This window comes from Chlamydotis macqueenii, chromosome 1, assembly GCF_036417535.1.
Source record: "Chlamydotis macqueenii isolate bChlMac1 chromosome 1, bChlMac1.mat, whole genome shotgun sequence".
Taxonomy (NCBI): Eukaryota; Metazoa; Chordata; class Aves; order Otidiformes; family Otididae; genus Chlamydotis; species Chlamydotis macqueenii.
In genome coordinates this window covers 17,395,713-17,414,826 of record NC_141556.1, presented here as the reverse complement: position 1 = coordinate 17,414,826, position 19,114 = coordinate 17,395,713, and the positions used below count along the sequence as shown (strand labels likewise).

At 37.9% G+C, this 19,114-nt stretch overlaps 1 protein-coding gene across 1 annotated transcript in view; it reads left to right on the top strand.

The window, feature by feature from the left end:
- CERK (ceramide kinase) overlaps positions 1-19,114 on the top strand; it is a 45,034-nt gene that overhangs the window by 15,737 nt on the left and 10,183 nt on the right. Inside the window, exons 6-10 of the mRNA XM_086746900.1 lie at positions 2,519-2,664; positions 11,304-11,378; positions 12,304-12,456; positions 13,473-13,578; positions 17,605-17,675. Coding sequence (XP_086603026.1) covers positions 2,519-2,664; positions 11,304-11,378; positions 12,304-12,456; positions 13,473-13,578; positions 17,605-17,675 — 551 coding nt within the window. The remainder of the gene's footprint in view (positions 1-2,518; positions 2,665-11,303; positions 11,379-12,303; positions 12,457-13,472; positions 13,579-17,604; positions 17,676-19,114) is intronic.

The following is a 19,114-nucleotide window of genomic DNA, read 5'->3' as shown; positions in this document are numbered from 1 at the left end:
AGAAAATTGCATTTCTTTAGAACCTCATGCTTCTTTTATTCCCAGGCTGGGACTTAATAGCAGTGAGTTTGGAAACTGCAACCTGTCTTTCCAAGCCTGATTTTTGTCCATCATGTACTAGTCTGTTCCTGTGGTGAGCAGTGATGTTAGGAAGGAGTACTTGTATTAATACTACTTTTTAAATAACAAATCACATGGTTACATGGAAGATTTAAAAAATGGTTGAACCACATAAATGCACGTGTTTGTTTGATTGACTCTTCTCACATATAGGAAAAGCTTCTTTGGATTCCTGCATTGAATTGTTGTTCACCTGGCCTATTAGATTGGTTCTGATAAGTGGCTTTCCCTTAATTCAGTGATGAGATTCTTCGTTTAATCTCCATATTCCCTATTTAGCAAAGCCATGCCTGTAATTTTGGAACTAGATACAAGATTCTTAATGATAATCGCTTTGCTGCTTTCCAAGGGTATTTACTTGAGGCAGCTTGTTTAAAACTGTAGTGCATATTTCCTGTTTGTTCTTCCTATTTCTCCTTGAAAGAATGTCTTATGGTGAGTGTACTAATCTAATACCTCAGTGACAGAGCTTCTCTTTGAAGATGGTTGTTTAAAATATCCATTCAGTTACAATATAGCAGGGTTTTGCACATCATTGTGCAGAACAACTAGATCATGCTGTAATATTGTGCAGGTAATGGCCATGTTGAGAGTAAATCTGATATGTATGGAGCACTGTGCTTCCTTATCCATATGCCTGTTGCACAAGCCTTTGTAAAACTGTTTTAGGTTGGTTTTTTTTCCTACTTCTTGACTTAGTTCACAGAATGGTTGAGATTAGAAGGGACTGTAGGAATTTTAATTCCTTTGTCTTGTGGACTTGCTTCTCCTGAAGTTCTTTAGCATATGTAGTTTACTGTTGTTATCTGTCTAAAAACTGAAATGCTAATCCAGTAGAAAAATAAACCCAAAATGTAAGAATTGGTCTAAGATGATCTTTCTTACAGTAGTTCTTTGCTAGGGACCTTCACACGTGTGACTTGCACATCGGGCATCTGATGTTTGCGATGAGTTGGGTCATGCCGATATTGTGTATGTGAACTTCTTTCAATATTTGTACCCTTGATAGGTACAGACATTCATATCGTTGTCATCTCCGAGCCTCCATATAGTATTTGTTATAAATAGAACACTACTAAGGGAACATTGACCTTCAACTGACGTCAAAATTTTTGTCCACTTAACCTCTTTCTTAGAGGCTGCAGAGAAAGATAAAACAGGCTAAAGTTGAGGAATAATGTAGTTAAGCTATGAGAAGAGAAATTAATTCTAAAAATGAAAAATGAACATCCTTTTCTCCCTTCTCTCCCGGTCTCTTAGGTCTTGACTTAGAGTTGGACAGTGTGTATTTTTAAGACTATCCTCTCCGTGAAAAAATTACTGGGTTTTTTTCAAGCTTAACTTCTATTGAAAAGAGAATAATAAGTAAAATTATATCATCAGTACTTAAAAATTAAATAAATAACTTGTCCTATGAAATAAGTGCTCATTTTGCAATATCTGTTGCTGACCATGTGGAAGAGTAAGTGTTAGTTTATGCATTGGAAATGGTTGCTATAGGTAGCAGTAGGCATTCCTAAACAGGTATGCTGGGGACTACATGCATAACTTTGTATTTGTCATGTGTTCCTTTAAAGTGGATTGAATTTGTTTTTCAGTTAAAGAATATTTTTGCTTTTAGAGTTCAGGGTGTGTGTTTGATTATTGTGTGTGAAATATATACTGCTGTAAAATAGTCTTTTGGTTCCTAGTATTTGCTTGGCTGTGGACTCTGCTGAGCTTTAACATATTGAGGATCTCTGTAGCTGCTGCACCAGCTCTGGCCTGAATTAAGTCTGCAAAACAAAGTTTTGCATCCGGTAACATTTAGAACTCAGTTTCATTATGAATGATTATGTAGATATACATGACTTCTAGCTGTTTGGGCTCTCAGCATGTTCGAAAGAGCATGCAAGCATGCACTCTTCTGTTTTTTTTTTTTTACTTTCATATACTGTGTATCTCTGTTAAATTAATAGTGTAAAATACAGTTCTGCCTAAAGCCACAAATATTAACTAACTTTTCCCTTTTTAATAAAGGTGCCCTATTTCCATTTTTTTTTACTTAGAAAGCTGTATATGTAGTCCTGTTCAATGTTCTCCTTGTATAGTGAATTTCCACTGATATTTGTCTGTCCGCACACAGCAATAGAAGGTAAAGATGATTTTTTTAGGTTGCATTCCAACATTTTCTTCTAACATTACAGGCATGTCTAGGTGCATTTGCAGTTGTGTAGCTTGAATTTTTTTTCTGCTTTTTGTTAATTGCCAAGTTGACTGTGGGCTACTACATTCTGTAGAAATGGAGGAGGAGACTAGAACAACTGTTTTTGATGTGCCCAGTGCATGCCCTAAGTAGAACACTTGCAGTGTTGTTTATTGACTGTTAGTGTGCATTCTAATTTGTGTTTCCTGGCAGTGTTGTTTGTGTTGGTGGGGACGGCATGTTCAGTGAAGTGATGCATGGTCTCATTGGAAGAATGCAGAAGGACTCTGGCATAGACCAAAATAATCCCAAAGCACCATTAGTCCAGTGCAATATAAGGATTGGCATAATTCCTGCTGGTAAGAAAGGGTTAACTTTCAGTTTACTTTATTCATTTATTCTTTAAATTTTTTCTTATTCATAACTTCTTGAACTTAGGCCTAAGTGTAAGATATAAGCAATGATATTCCATAAAGACACTTAGCTAAAGCTGTTTTCTATCCTGGTATACTAATTGACCACATGCAATTTTATTTATTAAACTTATTTTTTTTATTGACCATAGACACTCTTTGGATCAATCTTGCTGTTAAATCTAGTGTCCCACGTGTTACCTCACCCTGCCCAGTTCGTCCCCGAGATTCCTTCAAAAGTGAACTTACAAGATGACTCTCTCTTCCAGGGCTGGATTCAGTGTTGCGACTCTTTAGTAGCATCTGCAATTTTGAGGACTGTGGAAAGACAAATGGACAGTTCAGTGTCTGTTCTATGCTGTTCTGTTTTTCCTGTCAGATGCTTGAGATTTTAATTAAAGAACCAGGATATGAAACAAACATTATGAGCTTCTGACTAGAACTAAAACACAGACTTTGTGAGAAAACTTAACACAGGTTATAAAAATGCACCAAGTGAAATAGTATATTTGTACCCTCAGGCTTTAGGTGACTAATCTTATACTCGTTATATCTTTGTGAAGAATGTCTTCAAACCCAGCTCGTATGAATTGTTGGAATTGGAAGAAGCTTAACCCTTTCTGCTTGCAGTACAGTAAGGGTTAGATATCTAAAAGTTGCAATGTGAATATCCCCTTGTGGTTTTTCATTCTCCTTATTAGCTGGCACGCTAAGGGTTCTGTGTAACAGATTTACTGTATTTAAGTATATTCTGATTTTGTTAGTTAAAGCTTTGTATTAAAATCAGTTTATATAAAAACTTAACAAGAATAGAATTTGAAATGCTCTACCCTTTATTTCCCTTATTTGGGCAATTTCTTGAACTAAAGAGTTTTCCTTACATGGGTGGTTTCAGAAGATTTTGCCTACTGATGATATTAAGACCATAAGAAGATACAATTTAAAAAAAAAGAACCTCAGTATTAAGAGCTATTTCTTTGTCCTTAGGAAGTTAACTATAAACACGTTAAAATTAAAAGATTAACCTTGCTTTTTCAGCAATGTCTTAATGCATTTTTTCCAGTTGCAACCAAAAAGTCTGATCTTCACTGATACTTTAATATTGCTAACATGTATCAAGTCACTCTCTTCTCTTATGTACTTTAGTGTTTTGTTTGTTGTGTTTTGTCTATTGTAGCTGTTTGCTATTTGAATGTATGCTGCACACTGTATTCCTTGAACTAACATGAGGTACAGCCTTATAATCAATGCTATGATTCAAATATTTTCTCCAAGCCATTATTCAGATCCCTCAAAAATTAGTTATGATGGTGTATAAGGAAGCTAGCCTTGAACTTCTGTTAAGTTTTTGGAAGTACAGAGGATAATACTTATCTTGATCTGTTTGTATATTGTACAGTATTTAAAATGATCCATTACTGAAAATATGGGAAAATGCTTATTTACTGAAATAGTCAAATCACTGAACAAAGCTTAACCACTTCTTAACACATCTAGCCATCACAAGGATCTTAAATTGTGTATGAACTAGCCAAACCCATGCATCGCAGGATGGTCAGGAAGGCAGCAAAAGGGTTTTTTCTAGCCTCTGATGAAGCTGTCCTCTCTTCATCTTTGCATGATGTAATGGAGCTCTGACCACATGTTGACCCCAACAGATCCTCCAGTTCCCAGAGTTGTGCATCTGTTCTAAAATAAGCGAGATGCTTTGAAAAGAGGTTTAGTTTTGTTTTTCTTTTTTTTTTTTTTAAACTAAACTGACAGTCCTAAAATACAGCAAATCAAAAGGAACAATGAAAAATAAACCATGCATCTAGAAAAACTTAATCTATTGTGCTCTTTTTAGTTCTTTAGAACCAACCTTTTTCTTCAAATCCTAAGAACTCATTAGTAGGTATTGAAAACAAATACTACCTGTAGTTTAGAGATGAAGTTTTAAAGCTCTGTATCTTCTGATACATGGAGACAGTTTACTCAGTGAGGACAGGAACCTGGGGTAAGGTGACACTTGAATCACTGGTTTTGCTCTTTTTATCACTTACTTCCTAATGTCAAGCTATGTTAACAGAAACATGGCAGATTGTGGTTTTGATTGAACAGTGTGTATTCAAACTAACACTCAATTCAGCAGACAATCTTTGCTCAGAAACTCTCAATTTAATTGTACAGAGGTTTGAAATTACTAATTAAAGAGATTGAATGCGAAACTGCTCTCATCTATATGACCAATTTTGAGTAATGAGCTTTATTTCATAGGCAGAACCTCATTCTGCAGGCTCTTTTTTATATTGAATGCTACTTGTAAATCATGATTCTAACTTTCTGGAGCAAGCCCCTGCTTGGCCATTGGTTTGTTTGTTGTTTGGGTTTTTTTTTTTTTTTTAACAGATGTGCCTATTTCCAGGCAGATTCTTTCCTTAGTGTGTCTTCTGGTTAAAAAATATCAATTCTCATGTCTTATGGTACATTTTTTCTGAAATAACGTGTGATATGAATAAAGGCTTTACTCAAATGCCAGTTTTAACTTCTGAATTTCTCCAAATTGCAGCCATTCTTCAAATCTACCAGTGTAAATTGACTGATTGGTGTGTTAGACAGATTTTCAGTTAAGAGTACTTAGAGGTTGTAGCAACCTGACAAGGTTTTGCGCTGCAATGTGGTAACTATAAGTCAGCACACCTACAAATACTTCTGTTTAATTGTTACTTCCTCCTAATGCCATCTAGCCTTAAAAGCACATTTAGCCATGGTTTCTCACTGCATTCAGAGTGGTAGTATGCCTCCATGGAGCTTAAAAACAGAGAATCATTTATCTTGTGACACGTGGCACTGAGGTTTCATTCACATGTTTTAGTATTAAAATTATACCCTCTGGAGTAAGCCAAAGTAATTAGTTCTGCTTGCTAAACCTGGCATAGAACAGTACAAAGCTGTCAACTGCTGTCGGAGGACTCTTCAAGAGAACGGATTAGATTTAATACTCTTATGATCTCAGCAAGTAGAAAAAAAAAATCCTGTTTCACTCTGTGCTGTGACATAACATTAATGTGTTCATTCTTCCAAAAACTAAGTCCGCCAGCCTATGGTGGGCATAGGGAAAAATCTTCCAAGCACTAGGGAAATGTTGAGTAAAGTGTAGCTACAAAGTGTTAATTGCTGTAGTGATTTAGGCTTCTAGTGTATCCAGATCCCCCTCACTTTTATTGTGGTCAGGGTATGAACTCTGGAATGTCTAGGATTGAAGCATGCAGTATGATTATAATCAGCCTGCTGATGTGTAGCTGTAGAAGTTAATGCTAAAAACAGCACAGGCTGCTTATGTGAAGGTAGTATAGAAAAGTGGTGGAGGATTCATTCACAAACTTAAAAATCAGACGCAAGTGAAATCATGAAGTGTGACTGGACTCTTACACTACTGTCATCTAGGCTGTAAAATTTCTCTTTGAAAATGTGTTAAAGCATAGCATTGAAAGCTATCTAATTATTTTTTTAAATGACTCCAAGTGATGTGTCCACAGCCTTTCCTGTTACAACATTTGTAATATTTAATGATCTTTGCAGTTTAGTTAGCATCTCATTTCAAGGTTCAGTATGTCTGGTTTGAAATATGAAGTGCAATGTTTTGTGTTCCTCCTTCACGATTTAAAATCAGTTATACCTCTGGAAATGACAGTCTTAGAGCTAAATATTGCATTTAATATGGTAGGGCTGCTATGAAGACAACTAAGCCAAGGTTATTTTTCCCTGTGATGTTAATTTCATCTCTTAAATTTGCCATTATTATATTAATCCATTTTTATTGTACTGTGGTACTGAACTTCTGCTGAAGTGATTATCTACCCAAAAAACCTGGACCAAAGTCCTTCTGAACTGATCCTCTTTAAGCCAGTCTATCATTCTACAGATGTTCAACTTGATTCTTGGTTTCTGGATGCAGAAGGGAAAGTGTATAAAACTTTGAGTGAGAATATGACTGAATGCCCAGGCAGTTCGTCTCTCCCTGTAGCAGTAGCTTCTCCCTTTACTTTTGAATGTGTATCATCCTTGTAATTACAAAATCTCTTCCCAGAAGTGTCACCATCTAGATTTTTCAAAATACTAAATGCTACTTGACCAAGAGTGTGCAGTTATTCTGTCATTAGCATAACTCACCTGATGTTTAGTCTATGAGGTGACTGCATGGATTGTGACTTCACAAAAATACTACAAACGTATGGGACCTCCACTGAAGCTGTTGTTCTACCTGCTTGCAGTGCAGAACCCTGTTGCCGTACTAGTCTGTCTCTGAGGATTCTGTGTGTTCTGTGGGAGCACCTGCCTTTGTCAAGGGTATCTCACATGGAGTAGTGCTCATGAGCACTAGAAGTATTTCTGTTTCTTTATGAAATTCACTCTTTTCTATGGGATCAACATCTAACTGACAATTGCTGTTGTCATCTGTTTGATTTAGTACTTCTGGTTCTTTGGAATGTCAGTTTTCCATCAATAAAAGCATGCAAATGAATACTTACAGCCCACAGCACGCATGTGTTTTGGTTTAAGAAAACTTAGTTGTAAGTTAGTAGTTTAATCGTTTTTCAGATGATTAATTCTAGCACTTTGGTATTTTTTTTTGGCCCACAGAATCAATGGCATGAGCTCTTTCATATGACCATTAAATCATCTTGTTTTGCTTATCACTTTAGTGGTTCTATGACCAATTTATAGCTTGTGAGGTGGTGTCTGAGCACCTGTCTGCATGATTTGTTTACTCACAAATATCTAGCAATATTTGCATGCAAAGGGGAAATCTGGTAATTTTAGCTATACTGTATTCTATGTAGAGTAGTCCATCACTCTGGTTTCTTTATTCTTGCTTTAGCAAAAATGTTTTATGGGGAGTACAGTGTCTTTCGTATTTTAACTACATGTCTTGATCGTTTCTACTTGTGACTAATTAAAAGGAAGAATTTCTTTGATAATTTGCAAATAATTAAATTTATTTTTAAAATTACATTTAAATTTGAGGAGGGAAAGAATACGGAATAACTTGCCTACACAACAACTATGTGGCTGTATGATAGCTCCTAATAACAAACAGGCTTTGGGGAAAATGGATTATGAAACAGAGCTCTAGTGTGCATAATATATGGTAAAGACCCAAAGTAATTACTTTTATTTAACAAAGGCTAGCTGATTGGCCCTCTACGTCCTTCAGATTTTCTCTTAAGATATCTGGGATAAGAGCTTTCTTTAGTTGTGAGATTTCAGACATTTAGTTTGGGATTCAGCTACCTATGTATGGTGGTGTGGTGCCGCCATTGTTGACAGGTACTAGCCGTATACAAGACAACTGTTGTACTAGAGTAGGAGTTGGAAGCCAAGCAGAGTAATCTGCAGCACTTGAGCACTGGTGGTTGGTGTCATTTTAGGTAACAGAGTTAGTCTTCTTAGGGTGAGTTTCAATTTGAAATTGATACTCAAATTTTCCTCCATGTATTTAGTTGTGTGCAACTGAGAGGGGCATCTAAATTTGTGTTATAGCTAGGGCACATCTGGTCAATACGGTCAGTAGAGTCTGTAGATCTTGTGTTCCATCTGCCTGTCTTGTGCGGATGTCTTACTTCCTAAGGCACTTCAAATGGAGTTTGTGTGTGAGTCCCTTGAATCAAGGCCAAGCTGCCCTCAGTGTTCCTGACAAGATCTCCTTGACCAGAATTGAAGTTTTGTTGTAGTCTGCAGTGTTATGTGTACATAGGTAGCTACTCCTAAGCATCTTAACCTGAAACTTGATCATTCCTTTACATACCGATTTTCTTCTCTTCTAGCACACCAATGCAAAAATGAGTTTCCACACTGAAGATCTTTTATTTTTTTAATGAATTAGGGCTCAGTTCACAAGCAGTCCAACCACTTTATTCGCATTTGCATGTAGTTCTGTGCAACCTGTAAAAAACCTCTTTAATTTTCCTTCACTCAGGCTGTTGCCCTTAAAAATCCCCAAAGAAAATTTGGCAGCATCTGTAGATGATTTTTCTGTTAGTTTAACTGGAACAGACAACATCCGTTACCTAACATTAGTCAAGAGTCGTGCTCTATGAAAGCTTCATGCCCAAATTGAGTGCCCAATTGTAATTCATGCCCAATTGTAAGCTATTAATCAAGGGATATTAATCAAACTGTATTTACATTCTGATCTTGCTTTCTGTATCAGATTTATACTGATGAAATAAGCTAGATTTTTATAGGGTTTGTGTATGCGTCTACTCAGAGTGCTGTTTCAGCAGTATTATATTCCAAATCTATTCTAGACCCACCTAATGGTCTAGAACTCGTATTTGTTTATGAAGTATTCAAAGAGATTCAAATCCTGAGTCATAGTGAACATTTTTGTGACCTTTAAACTAGTACCATTAGGTTCATGCTTGATGTGGTGTTAGGACCGGTTATATTCTTTTGGAATGTATGTGAGGAATGATACCAGTTTTGTTGCTCCATACTGCCAGCTATGAGAGAGAAATAAAAACAATAATATTTTACTCTTGATACTCTACTGGCATGTCTGAGAAAAAGGGGTGATTTGGCAGCTGGTAAACACTGTTGGTGTCTTCCCAGACTCCCATTTTATAATCTCATATTTAATTTCAGATCTAATTTTAGCCCTCCCTTGCTAGTTAACAAATAGAAATTAAAATAAGCTCTATAAAATTGCCCAACAGATAAATCAGCTTTTAATTGACTACAGAAGAGCGTAGGAGATAAGCCTCGGTTGTTAAAATGTAGCTTGCATGAATTCCCCTCTTCTTCTCCTGCCTATAGTGAGAAACTACTTGGAAGCTCTGTTTACATGAAGACAAATGTGACTGAGGTAATTCTAGCAGCAGAATGCAAACAGATCTTGAAAAAATGAGAGAGGTTGGATGAAATTTTAGACTTGAGCATTCAGCAGTAAAAGTTTACGTCAGATCTTTTACTGACTAGTTTTAGTGGTGGTTTTTTTGTTTGTTTTTATTTTCAAAAGTAGTAAGAGTTTTCTTCTCTGTCCAACTGAAATTCATGAGTTTAAGAAGCAAAACAAAACTGAAAAAAATGGACAGTATAGCATAGCTTCAGTATCCAAACTCCACTTAATATTTTCTACTCTAAAACTCCAAATGTGGCATAATAATGTCATCTGTGTACTTTGTTATGATACTGAGTGAAACTGGAGTCCTGTTTTCTGTGCATGTACTTGTAATGGTACACTTGCACCATCTTGAACCTTAGTCTTGCAGAGAGAGATCTCTTCAGTCACATGGTCTTTTGTTCTGCAGTTCTCTTATATTTATATTCTCTTTAATTGGCTTCTGGAGCTGCTTCTCGTTCACTGCAACAGCCTTCTATATATCATTTATCTGACAGAAACTTCTCTTGTGCCCTTCGCTGGTATGGGAAGTGGTGTCCGTTTCCTGATAAATGAGTTGGAGGGGAAAAGATTTTCTTTGCTCCTATTGATAACTGTGTATGTCCTGACTGTTTTTAGAATGAGAAGGAACAAAAAGGGAATTTTAAATAGTGATAGCTCATTCCTCCTTTTTTAGTTTTCTGTTTCAATTTGATTAGGCCTCAGAAATGAACTACTCTGCATCTGAGTATCAGTAGCAAATCTGAGAACATATATGTGGGCAAAGTAAATCTTTGTTTTCAGATATCCAGCCTTGACTTTAAAGGAATTCAGTTTCAGGGAAGTGATGGGGGAAACTACAAGATAAATTTGGAATTAGATGCTGCAAGAAAAATACTTCGGTATGTCTGGCCCTGACTTTCAAGTCCCTGCTGCAGAGTAGGATTCAGAACCCTACATTAGGCTCTTAAGATTGATTTTTATAGGCATCAGGGAGAATTGTGTGTCTCTAAACAGCACCTAAAATACTGAGTGGACATAATGAGTGAGGAGGAGTGGACTGAAGGTAGCTAGTAACAAAGACAGAATGTAGGGAATCCTAAAGTTTCCCACTTTCTTCTTGTACATTTTTCTACTCAAGACTGTAAAGGCACATCTCTATTCACTTTTCTCCCCTATCAATGAACTAATCCCTGAAAGCAAGTATTTACTAATTTTCAAACAATAGAACTAAGCAGGAGTTTCTGGTTTAAGATGCAGCTAGAGGAGGAGGAGATGTTGGCGGTCTGGAATTCAGATCACGCCCAAAAAACAGGAGACTGGTCAGCTACTTTTCATTGAGATCTCAGTGAGTAAGAAGCCTTGAGCAAAGGAGAATTGGGATATGCAGGCCTTCCCCTCCATCCTTAACTGATTAGCTGTAATATAATCCTGAAATTTTTAGTGAATTAACTTATTTCCCTTCACTAACAGCTGTATGTTTATTGCTTATATAGTGAAAATCTTTATACTTTGTATGAAGAGAAATAAATTCTACTCATTGAGTGCAGGGCAGAGGACAGAGTTAAAATTTAAATCTTAATATTTGTATCCTTATGCTTACTTTGTTCTATAAAATAGAAAGTGGCAGGCCAAAGGAACACAATGCTTTTATTCAGAAGACCATGCCAGTAATACTTGTTTTAAAAAGATACAAATGAATCTCTAATTTTTTATTTTTCAGGATCAACAGATTGTGTATGCTATTCGACTGTTGGCATTTCTGATCCAGTAACATCAGCTCTTCATATTATTGTAGGTGGGTGGTCACAGTTCTCGGTTTTGTTGTGAAAATTATTGCAATAGCAAAAAATAGTAATTCCATTTAGTTCTTTCTGTATGTTTGTGAAATATAATTAGAACATAATGGCTGCATTGAAATACTAAGGTTTTGTCTGGGATTTAAGTCTCTGATTTGAAATACAGGAGGTTAAAAATTAATTGCTTTCACTGCTGTAATTCATTGTTTTCAAGGGATTATAACATTTTGAAATTTTATATCTGGTGCTTAAGTTTTCATGCATTCTGGCATGCTTTTGAAAATAGCAGTAAAATACAATTAGCAGTGTAAGTTGTTGGGCTATATATCTCTCTCTCTCTCTCTCTTAGAGAAAGCTAGGACAAGTGCATGCAGACTTTAAGAGTAGTATTTTTTACTAGTTGCCCAATTGTCCTGTGCAATTCAATGCTTCCATGGTAAGTTAGAAGTACGGCTTCTGCTTGACTGGAATTAGCTGATAATTCCCCATTTTTACGATCTGCAAGTCATATATTTGAGGAGGAACTAGGGAGGAAGACAACTGCTCTTCAATAAATGCTTTTTGATGTGTTGTCATCAGTAGGGATCCTGACAATTACCACTTCTCAAAGTCCTCTAGTAACGGAGTCCTTGAACTGTGTGGAGGCTGAAGGAGGCAGCTTGGCGTATTCAGTGCATTGTGATTTGTGATGTTCATCCTGTCTTGCCACATACTGAAGAATCAGTCACTCAGTTCTTGATACTGAGTTTGAGAAGTTGTGCAAGATAGCCTTCAGTTCTAATGATGTTGCATAAGCATAAAGGATATATGTAAAACATATATTTTTTTTATTTTAAAAAAATGCATAATGTTAAAATTACTGTCTTGTTTGCAGCTGCAAACAAAATAAGCCTTAATAGAACCTTGCACTTCTAATCTTCCTAGGTGACTGTCAGCCTCTGGATGTCTCTTCTGTACATCATAACAACACATTTTTGAAGTACTTTATATCATTGCTGGGTTACGGTTTTTATGGAGATATATTAAAAGATAGTGAAAAGAAGCGATGGATGGGTCCAATGAGATATGACTACTCAGGTAACTTGTGTAATTATGACATTCTTTTGTCAGCATGTAAACATATTGGAGCAGTTGATGTGCTCTGTCCAAAGCAAGCTTCTCTGAAACTTTTAAACATGAGGCAGACTGAAGCTGCCATTAAACTCCTTGTGGTACCAAGGACATTGGATCATGTTGTATAAGGCTTCATAACTTGGGGGATAACATTAACAGTTTGCTCATTAAAGTAGTCTTGAATTTGACTGTATAGCACAGTTGATAAATTAATTGGTAGTTAATACTTTGTCTTTTGTTAACTTTCTAAAGAACTAAAAAGTTTATATTGAGCTGTTATAAATTATGTTGGAAGCAACTCTAATTCAAATCTGTTTAATAAGCTTTTTTCTTAATAAAATTGTTAGTGCTGTTCTGTGTTGTTAATAGAAATGTGTTGGTATATGTCACCTAGTGATATCTGCCTAAAAAGTAATATCTTTTATGTGCTAATAATTTTTACTTTCTTTTCAGTTAGAGAGAGATAGGCACTCCTGTCTTGTGCTTTCGGTGATGGAATGAATTGTTAGTTTTGTTCTTCTTCCAGCACTGATTATAGAGAGCGCTGAGTGGTTTATCCTAGTTAACTAATATTTGGACAAATTCTGTGCTACTGGAAGGTATTTTTTGCCTTCTTTGATTTGTTTTGTGTTAGGGAAAGAGGATACAAAAGCAGAATTTAAGTAGTGTAAGCTAATTTTATGATTCAGCAGTGATGTACAGCTAAAATTTTTAGTTGGCTCTTAAAGATGTCAAGCAAAGTAATGGCACTATTGGCTAATGTTAAAAAGTTGAGGGGGTTATTTCCTTGTCCTTTACAGTCTAAAACATCATAACATAAAGAGCTGTGGCCTTGAGGAGAGCAACTATTTTTTTGCAGTCCTTACAGAAGGAAAGACAGGGAACAATCCTAGAGAAGGAACAATCACGGGATGTATGCAGAGGTGTTTGCAATGTGAATTTATAATAACTTAATGCTGCTTAATACTTTTTTAATGTAGGCTTCAAGACTTTTCTTTCTCATCATTACTATGAAGGAACAATTTCTTTTCAACCAGCAAAACACACACTGGGATCTCCACGAGATAAAGATAGCTGCAGAACAGGGTAGGCTAATGTTTATTTCTTGATATTTGATATGAACTATTTGAAAAGGCTTGTACATAAAGAGAAGCCATAAAAATGTTGGGTTTAAAATCAAAGCACTTACTCTGAAAGAGACAAGCTTTTAAAGAAGTTTATTGACCCATTAAAGAGAACACTTCATTTTATCAGGTCAGTAAACAAAAATGTAATAAAATTTTGTTAGCTGGTCCCTCCCTCCCCCAATTTTAAATGATGCAGAGTCTAACAGTGCAGTACCCAGTTACAAGATGCTGAGGCTACTCTGCTGTGTTACTGATAATAAATGAATAATCTGGATGCCTCATAGCTTTTACAAATGGAAATAATTATTCAAAAATTCTCAAATGTTCACATTATAATTGGATCTAGCAACTTTAATGATTGTTTTACTGCCATGACAACAGCTGGGCTGGTTTGTCCTGAGGATATGTCCTTTCAGGAATCAGCCTATTTACCCTTTCTTTTTTTTTTTTTTTTTTTTTTTTTTTTTTTTTTTTAGACTACTCCTATGCTGTATAAATTCTGTGTGATATTCTTCACTTGTTTCTCCAATCAGGGGTCTGCCTTAATCTCTGTTCCTTCCTTTCTCTTTGCTTTCCCTTGCTTGAAGTTTTGCACTGTTATTTATTCTTCTTCTTCATATATGAATGTAGCTATTGGAGATAAAGTAGTTGTCACAGCAGGATACAGAGGAGCCAGAAACTTTGACCAGAAACTACATGGAACTTGTTGAGACTGTGCTGTAATGATAGTGCTGTGACATGCTACAGATCACAGTTTCCAGTACTAGCTGGAGCACCTGTCCTCATCTGTCAGGTGCCTTGATGCAGAGGGAGAAAGCTATCCTCAAGGTCTCAGTCAGGGAATAAAGAGTGCCTGATGCCTCATGAGAGATTTTGCACATCCTGATAATTGCTGGAAGGGGAGTAGGACTGGACACAAGCAATTCAGGAGAATCCTAGAGTGTGGTGATGACAGTGATCATGCAAGTGATTGACAAGCTGACTAACTACTGCTTTTGTTACAGAAAAGGAAAGTTGGGGATGTGATGGTTGAGGGCATCTTGGCAGCAGTGGCTGTGAGATTATAGAGTGTAAAATCTTGAGAGAAGTAAGCAAAACAAAAAGTAGAATTGCAACCCTGAACTCCAGAAGATCAGATTTTGGTTTATTCAGGAATCTTGGGAAGATTCCATGGTGACTGCCCTAGAGGACAGAGAGACCCAGGAGAGTTGGTTGGTACCTCCTGAAAGCACAAGAACAGTCCATTCTGATATACAGAAACTTGAAACATGATAGAAAACCAAAGTGGATGAGCAAGGATTTGGGAAGTAAAGAAGGTGAAAGTGGAATGGCTTACTTTGAAGAACACAGAGACATTGCCTAATGTGCAGGGGTGAAACTGAGAAAGCCAAAGCTCAGGTGGAGTTGAAATCAGTGAGGGATGTGGAGGATGTTACTTATATAATGTTTGTAATAAGTATACCAATCATAACAAAAGACTATAGGAACTGTGAGCTTCCCGCTTAGTGGTATGGGGAACCTAGTGATAAAAGATATGGAAAAGGTTGGGAAATTACTCCTTTTTCCCTGGTTTTCACTGATATAATCTGCCCCTAGACCTTACAGGTCCCCAGGTGCATGGATAAAGGGGAAACAGTGGGTGTTACATACCTTGACTTTAGCAAGGCCTTTGGTACTGTTTCCTGTAGTATTTTTAAAACCAAATTGATGAGGGGTGGGCTAGTGTCGTAGTTCAGCCCTGATCAGGACCAGACTACGCAGTCTCTCTCCCGCTCCCCCCACCCTCCGAGAGAACAGGGGGAGATGATATAAGAAAAACGGCTCAAGGTTTGAGATAAGGACGGGGAGAAATCCTTAAAGTTACCGTCACGGGCAAAACAGACTCGACTTGGGGAAAACTATTCATTTATTTTCTAAAATTAGCAGGAGAATGAGACAGGGAACAAGATAACCTCCCCCCACCCCTCCCTCTTCCCGGGCTTAACATTATCTCTACTACCTTCCCCTCCCGAGCGGCACGGGGAGGGAAAAGGGAATGGGGGTCGCGGTCAGTTCATCACGCGTTGTTTTACGCCGCTGTATCATCGTCAGGGGAAGAACTCCTCGCATTCCTCCTCTGCTCCAGCGTGGGGTCCCTCCCATGGGCCACAGTCCTTTGTGGAACTGCTCCGGCGTGGGTCATCTCTTCCACGGGGTGCAGTCCCTCTAGAACAGCTGTCCCAGCGGGCCCTCCACGGGCCACAGCCTCCTTCAGGCCTCCACCTGCTCTGGCGTGGGGTCCTCCACGAGCTGCAGGTGGATCTCTGCCCCTCCGTGGACCTCCATGGGCTGCAGGGGGACAACCCGCTCCACCATGGTCTTCACCACAGGCTGCAGGGGAATCTTGGCCAGGAGCCATATTACTCCTCCCCCTCCTTCTGAACTGACCTTGGCGTCTGCAGCCGTTCCTCACAACAGGCTGGCAGACGCCTCTCAGGATCCTTTTTACATCTTATTCACTTCTCATCTCCTCTCCACTTCTTGCAGCCGGGCCGGGCCGAGTTGGGCCCAGTTGGCTGCCCGGCGGGAGGCCAGAGGGTGAGGCCTGCAAGGCCCATGAGGCTCGCGCCTCCCCCTCTCTGCCCCCAGCTCAGCTGCTTCACATCTTCTCCCCCTCTTTTTCCTGTTTTCCCCTACTTAAATACGTTATCGCAGAGGCGTTATCACGGGACATTCTGCTACCAATTGGCTCGGCCTTGGCCAGCAGCGGGTCCGCCCTAGGCCCGGCCGAGTCCACTGAACAAAGGGGAGCGACTTCTAGCAGTTTCCTACAGAAGCTACCACCTTAGGCCCCCCCTCACTAACAAAACCAGAACAGCTAGATAAGTGGATAGATGGAAAACTGGCTAGATTACCAAAAAAGTTTGTGAGTACAAAATCCAACTGGCAGCCAATTACTAATGGTGTCCGTTGGTAATCAATACTGGGGCTAATACTGTGGAACCTCTTCATTAGTAGCTGGGACAGTGGCAGAGAGCGCACTCTCAGCAGTTTTATGGATATCAGATTGGGAGGAGTGGTTTACATGTTGAAAGTCAGGGCTACTGTTCAGAGGGACGTTGTTGGGCTGAAGAAATGGCTGATAGGAACCTCCTGAAGTTCAGAAGAGGCAAATGTCATCTATCTGGGGTGGAATAGTCCCATACAACAACACTGACTGGCTAGAAGGCAACTTTGCCAGAAAGAACTTTGAAGATCCTGGTGGACAATAGCTGTACTTGAGTCAACAGTGTGTCCTTGCAGCAAGGAAGGCCAACCTTATATTGGGCTTTCTAACCAAAACAGAAGCCAATAGGTCACAGGAAGTTATTCTTTCCCTGTACTCAGCACTTGTGAGATGAAGGACTGGCTCCAGTATGTCAGTGTCTTTCACAGTTATTGGAGTCAAATATTGGAACAGGTTGCCCAGAAGTCTTATCATAGAATCATAGAATCTTTAAGGTTGGAAAAGACCTCTAAGATCATCAAGTCCAACCGTCAACCTAACACCACCATGCCTACTAAACCATGTCCTGAAGTGTGACGTCTACACATTCTTTGAACACCTCTAGGGATGGTGACTCCACCACTTCCTTGGGCAGCCTGTTCCAGTGCCTGAAATTGGAATCTACCCTTGCAGATATTCAGAACTTGACTGAACAAGGTACTGAACATCCTGGCCCTGTAAGACTGGCTTTGAGCAGAGGTTTGGACCATGTGAGAGGTCCCTTCCAACTTAGATGATTTTATGGCTCCATAACACTGTTATTTCTGACATCCAGTAATCTTCAGCACTGTACTTAAGTACCTGTACTGCCTGCAGGGCTGTCATGATTCGTGCCACATCAGGATTGTCAGTGCCGTGCTGCATCGTGGTGGGGGAAGGTCTTGTAACAATTCAGTAAAAGAAAAAAATTAAACAATAATAATTTTGTTATCAGGAACTGAATGGTATTTTTGTTTTCAGGTGTTATATTTGCAAGAAAAGTGAGCAACAGCTAGCAGAACAGCACAAGGAGTGTGGATTAAAACATGAAGGTAATTTGTCATAAAAAGTACAATGGTGTAGTGTAGTAGAAAATATTATTTTTCAGAATATATGAGTTCAAGTGTGTGTGTTTTTTCTTAAATGTGAATTACTAGATAATCCGTTGTTTCTTTAAGGAAAATAAATGTAAATTTGAAAAAAATATGTAAGATGTCTCATCCACCCAAACATCAAAAAATTTTGATAAAATTATGCTAATTACTTATATATTTTAATGTGTTGGACTTATTTTCTTTAAGAAAGATATACTCTGCAAGCTAGAACTCTGTGCTTTTTCTGAGAAGGACTTAACTGATAAACTGAGGTAGTATAGAAGGAAGTAGTTCATTAAGATATCTTTTAGAATAGATCAGGATTAAAAATTTGTGTGTGTTTGGCACAAAAATCACCCTATGTAAAGCTGTTGGCTAAATATGAGATAGTGAACTTGGACTACTAGTAACGTAAGTATTTCTGTACAATACCACACAAGTACTCAGTATAAATGATAAATGAGATTTCTCTGGTTATGCTGTCCTTATTCTCTCTCCCCCCGCCACCCTCTTCCAACCCCTGTGCACACTTCCATGGATTTTTTTTTTTTTTAATGGGCCTAACTTTTCCTTCCTTTTATTAAAACAACTGTTAATATGTTAGATTCTGTGCGGTCATCCTCCTAGCTGTATCTCTTTGACTACTACATCCTAATGGGAAGGACTGATATTGATAGACCTGTGGCCTTGATGGAGTATGATATGCAGATTCAGTTTTGCCTCTGGTCTCAGTTCATTGTCTTGGATAAACCCCTCTTAAACAGCAGGCAGCCTTTCCTTGTAAAGCCCAGTGCATAAAACTATAATTTTCTTGACATAAACATTGATCCTTATGACCTAGATTGTCTTATTACAGTTATTTTGCACAGTATCTGTGCCAGGTTCTAGCCATTTGTTAGCAAAAAGACTATCATCATACTATAGAAATTCATTGGTAGCATAAAGACTGTACATAGATTTGTAGGCCAACTTGAATTCCTGTTACACGTGCTCTGCCGTAGTGCTTTCATCCCAGTTACTCCTTTCAGATCTTTGCTATATTCAACAGATGGCCAAATTGGAAGTATTTCTTGAGTTGTTTTAATTTATGCCCAGATTCAGCTAAAGAAATTGCTTTACATACTATTTTCTTAGGAGCTAAATCTGGTAGCAGGTTTCTTTGTTAAAAAAAAAAAAAAAAAAAAGAAATCTTTTTCAGAAATAACTGTAGTTAGAAATTGCCAACCTTTTTTCTTTTGTTTGTGGGTGTTTTTTGTTTGGTTTTTTTTTGTTTGTTTTATTGTTTGGGATTTTGACTTTTTTTGGAAGTCTGCAATTTTGTTAGTTTTGATCCAGCAAAGGAGCAGAGGCAGAATAAAGCTACAGGTTGGTGAGCAATCAAGACTGCTTTAGCCAGC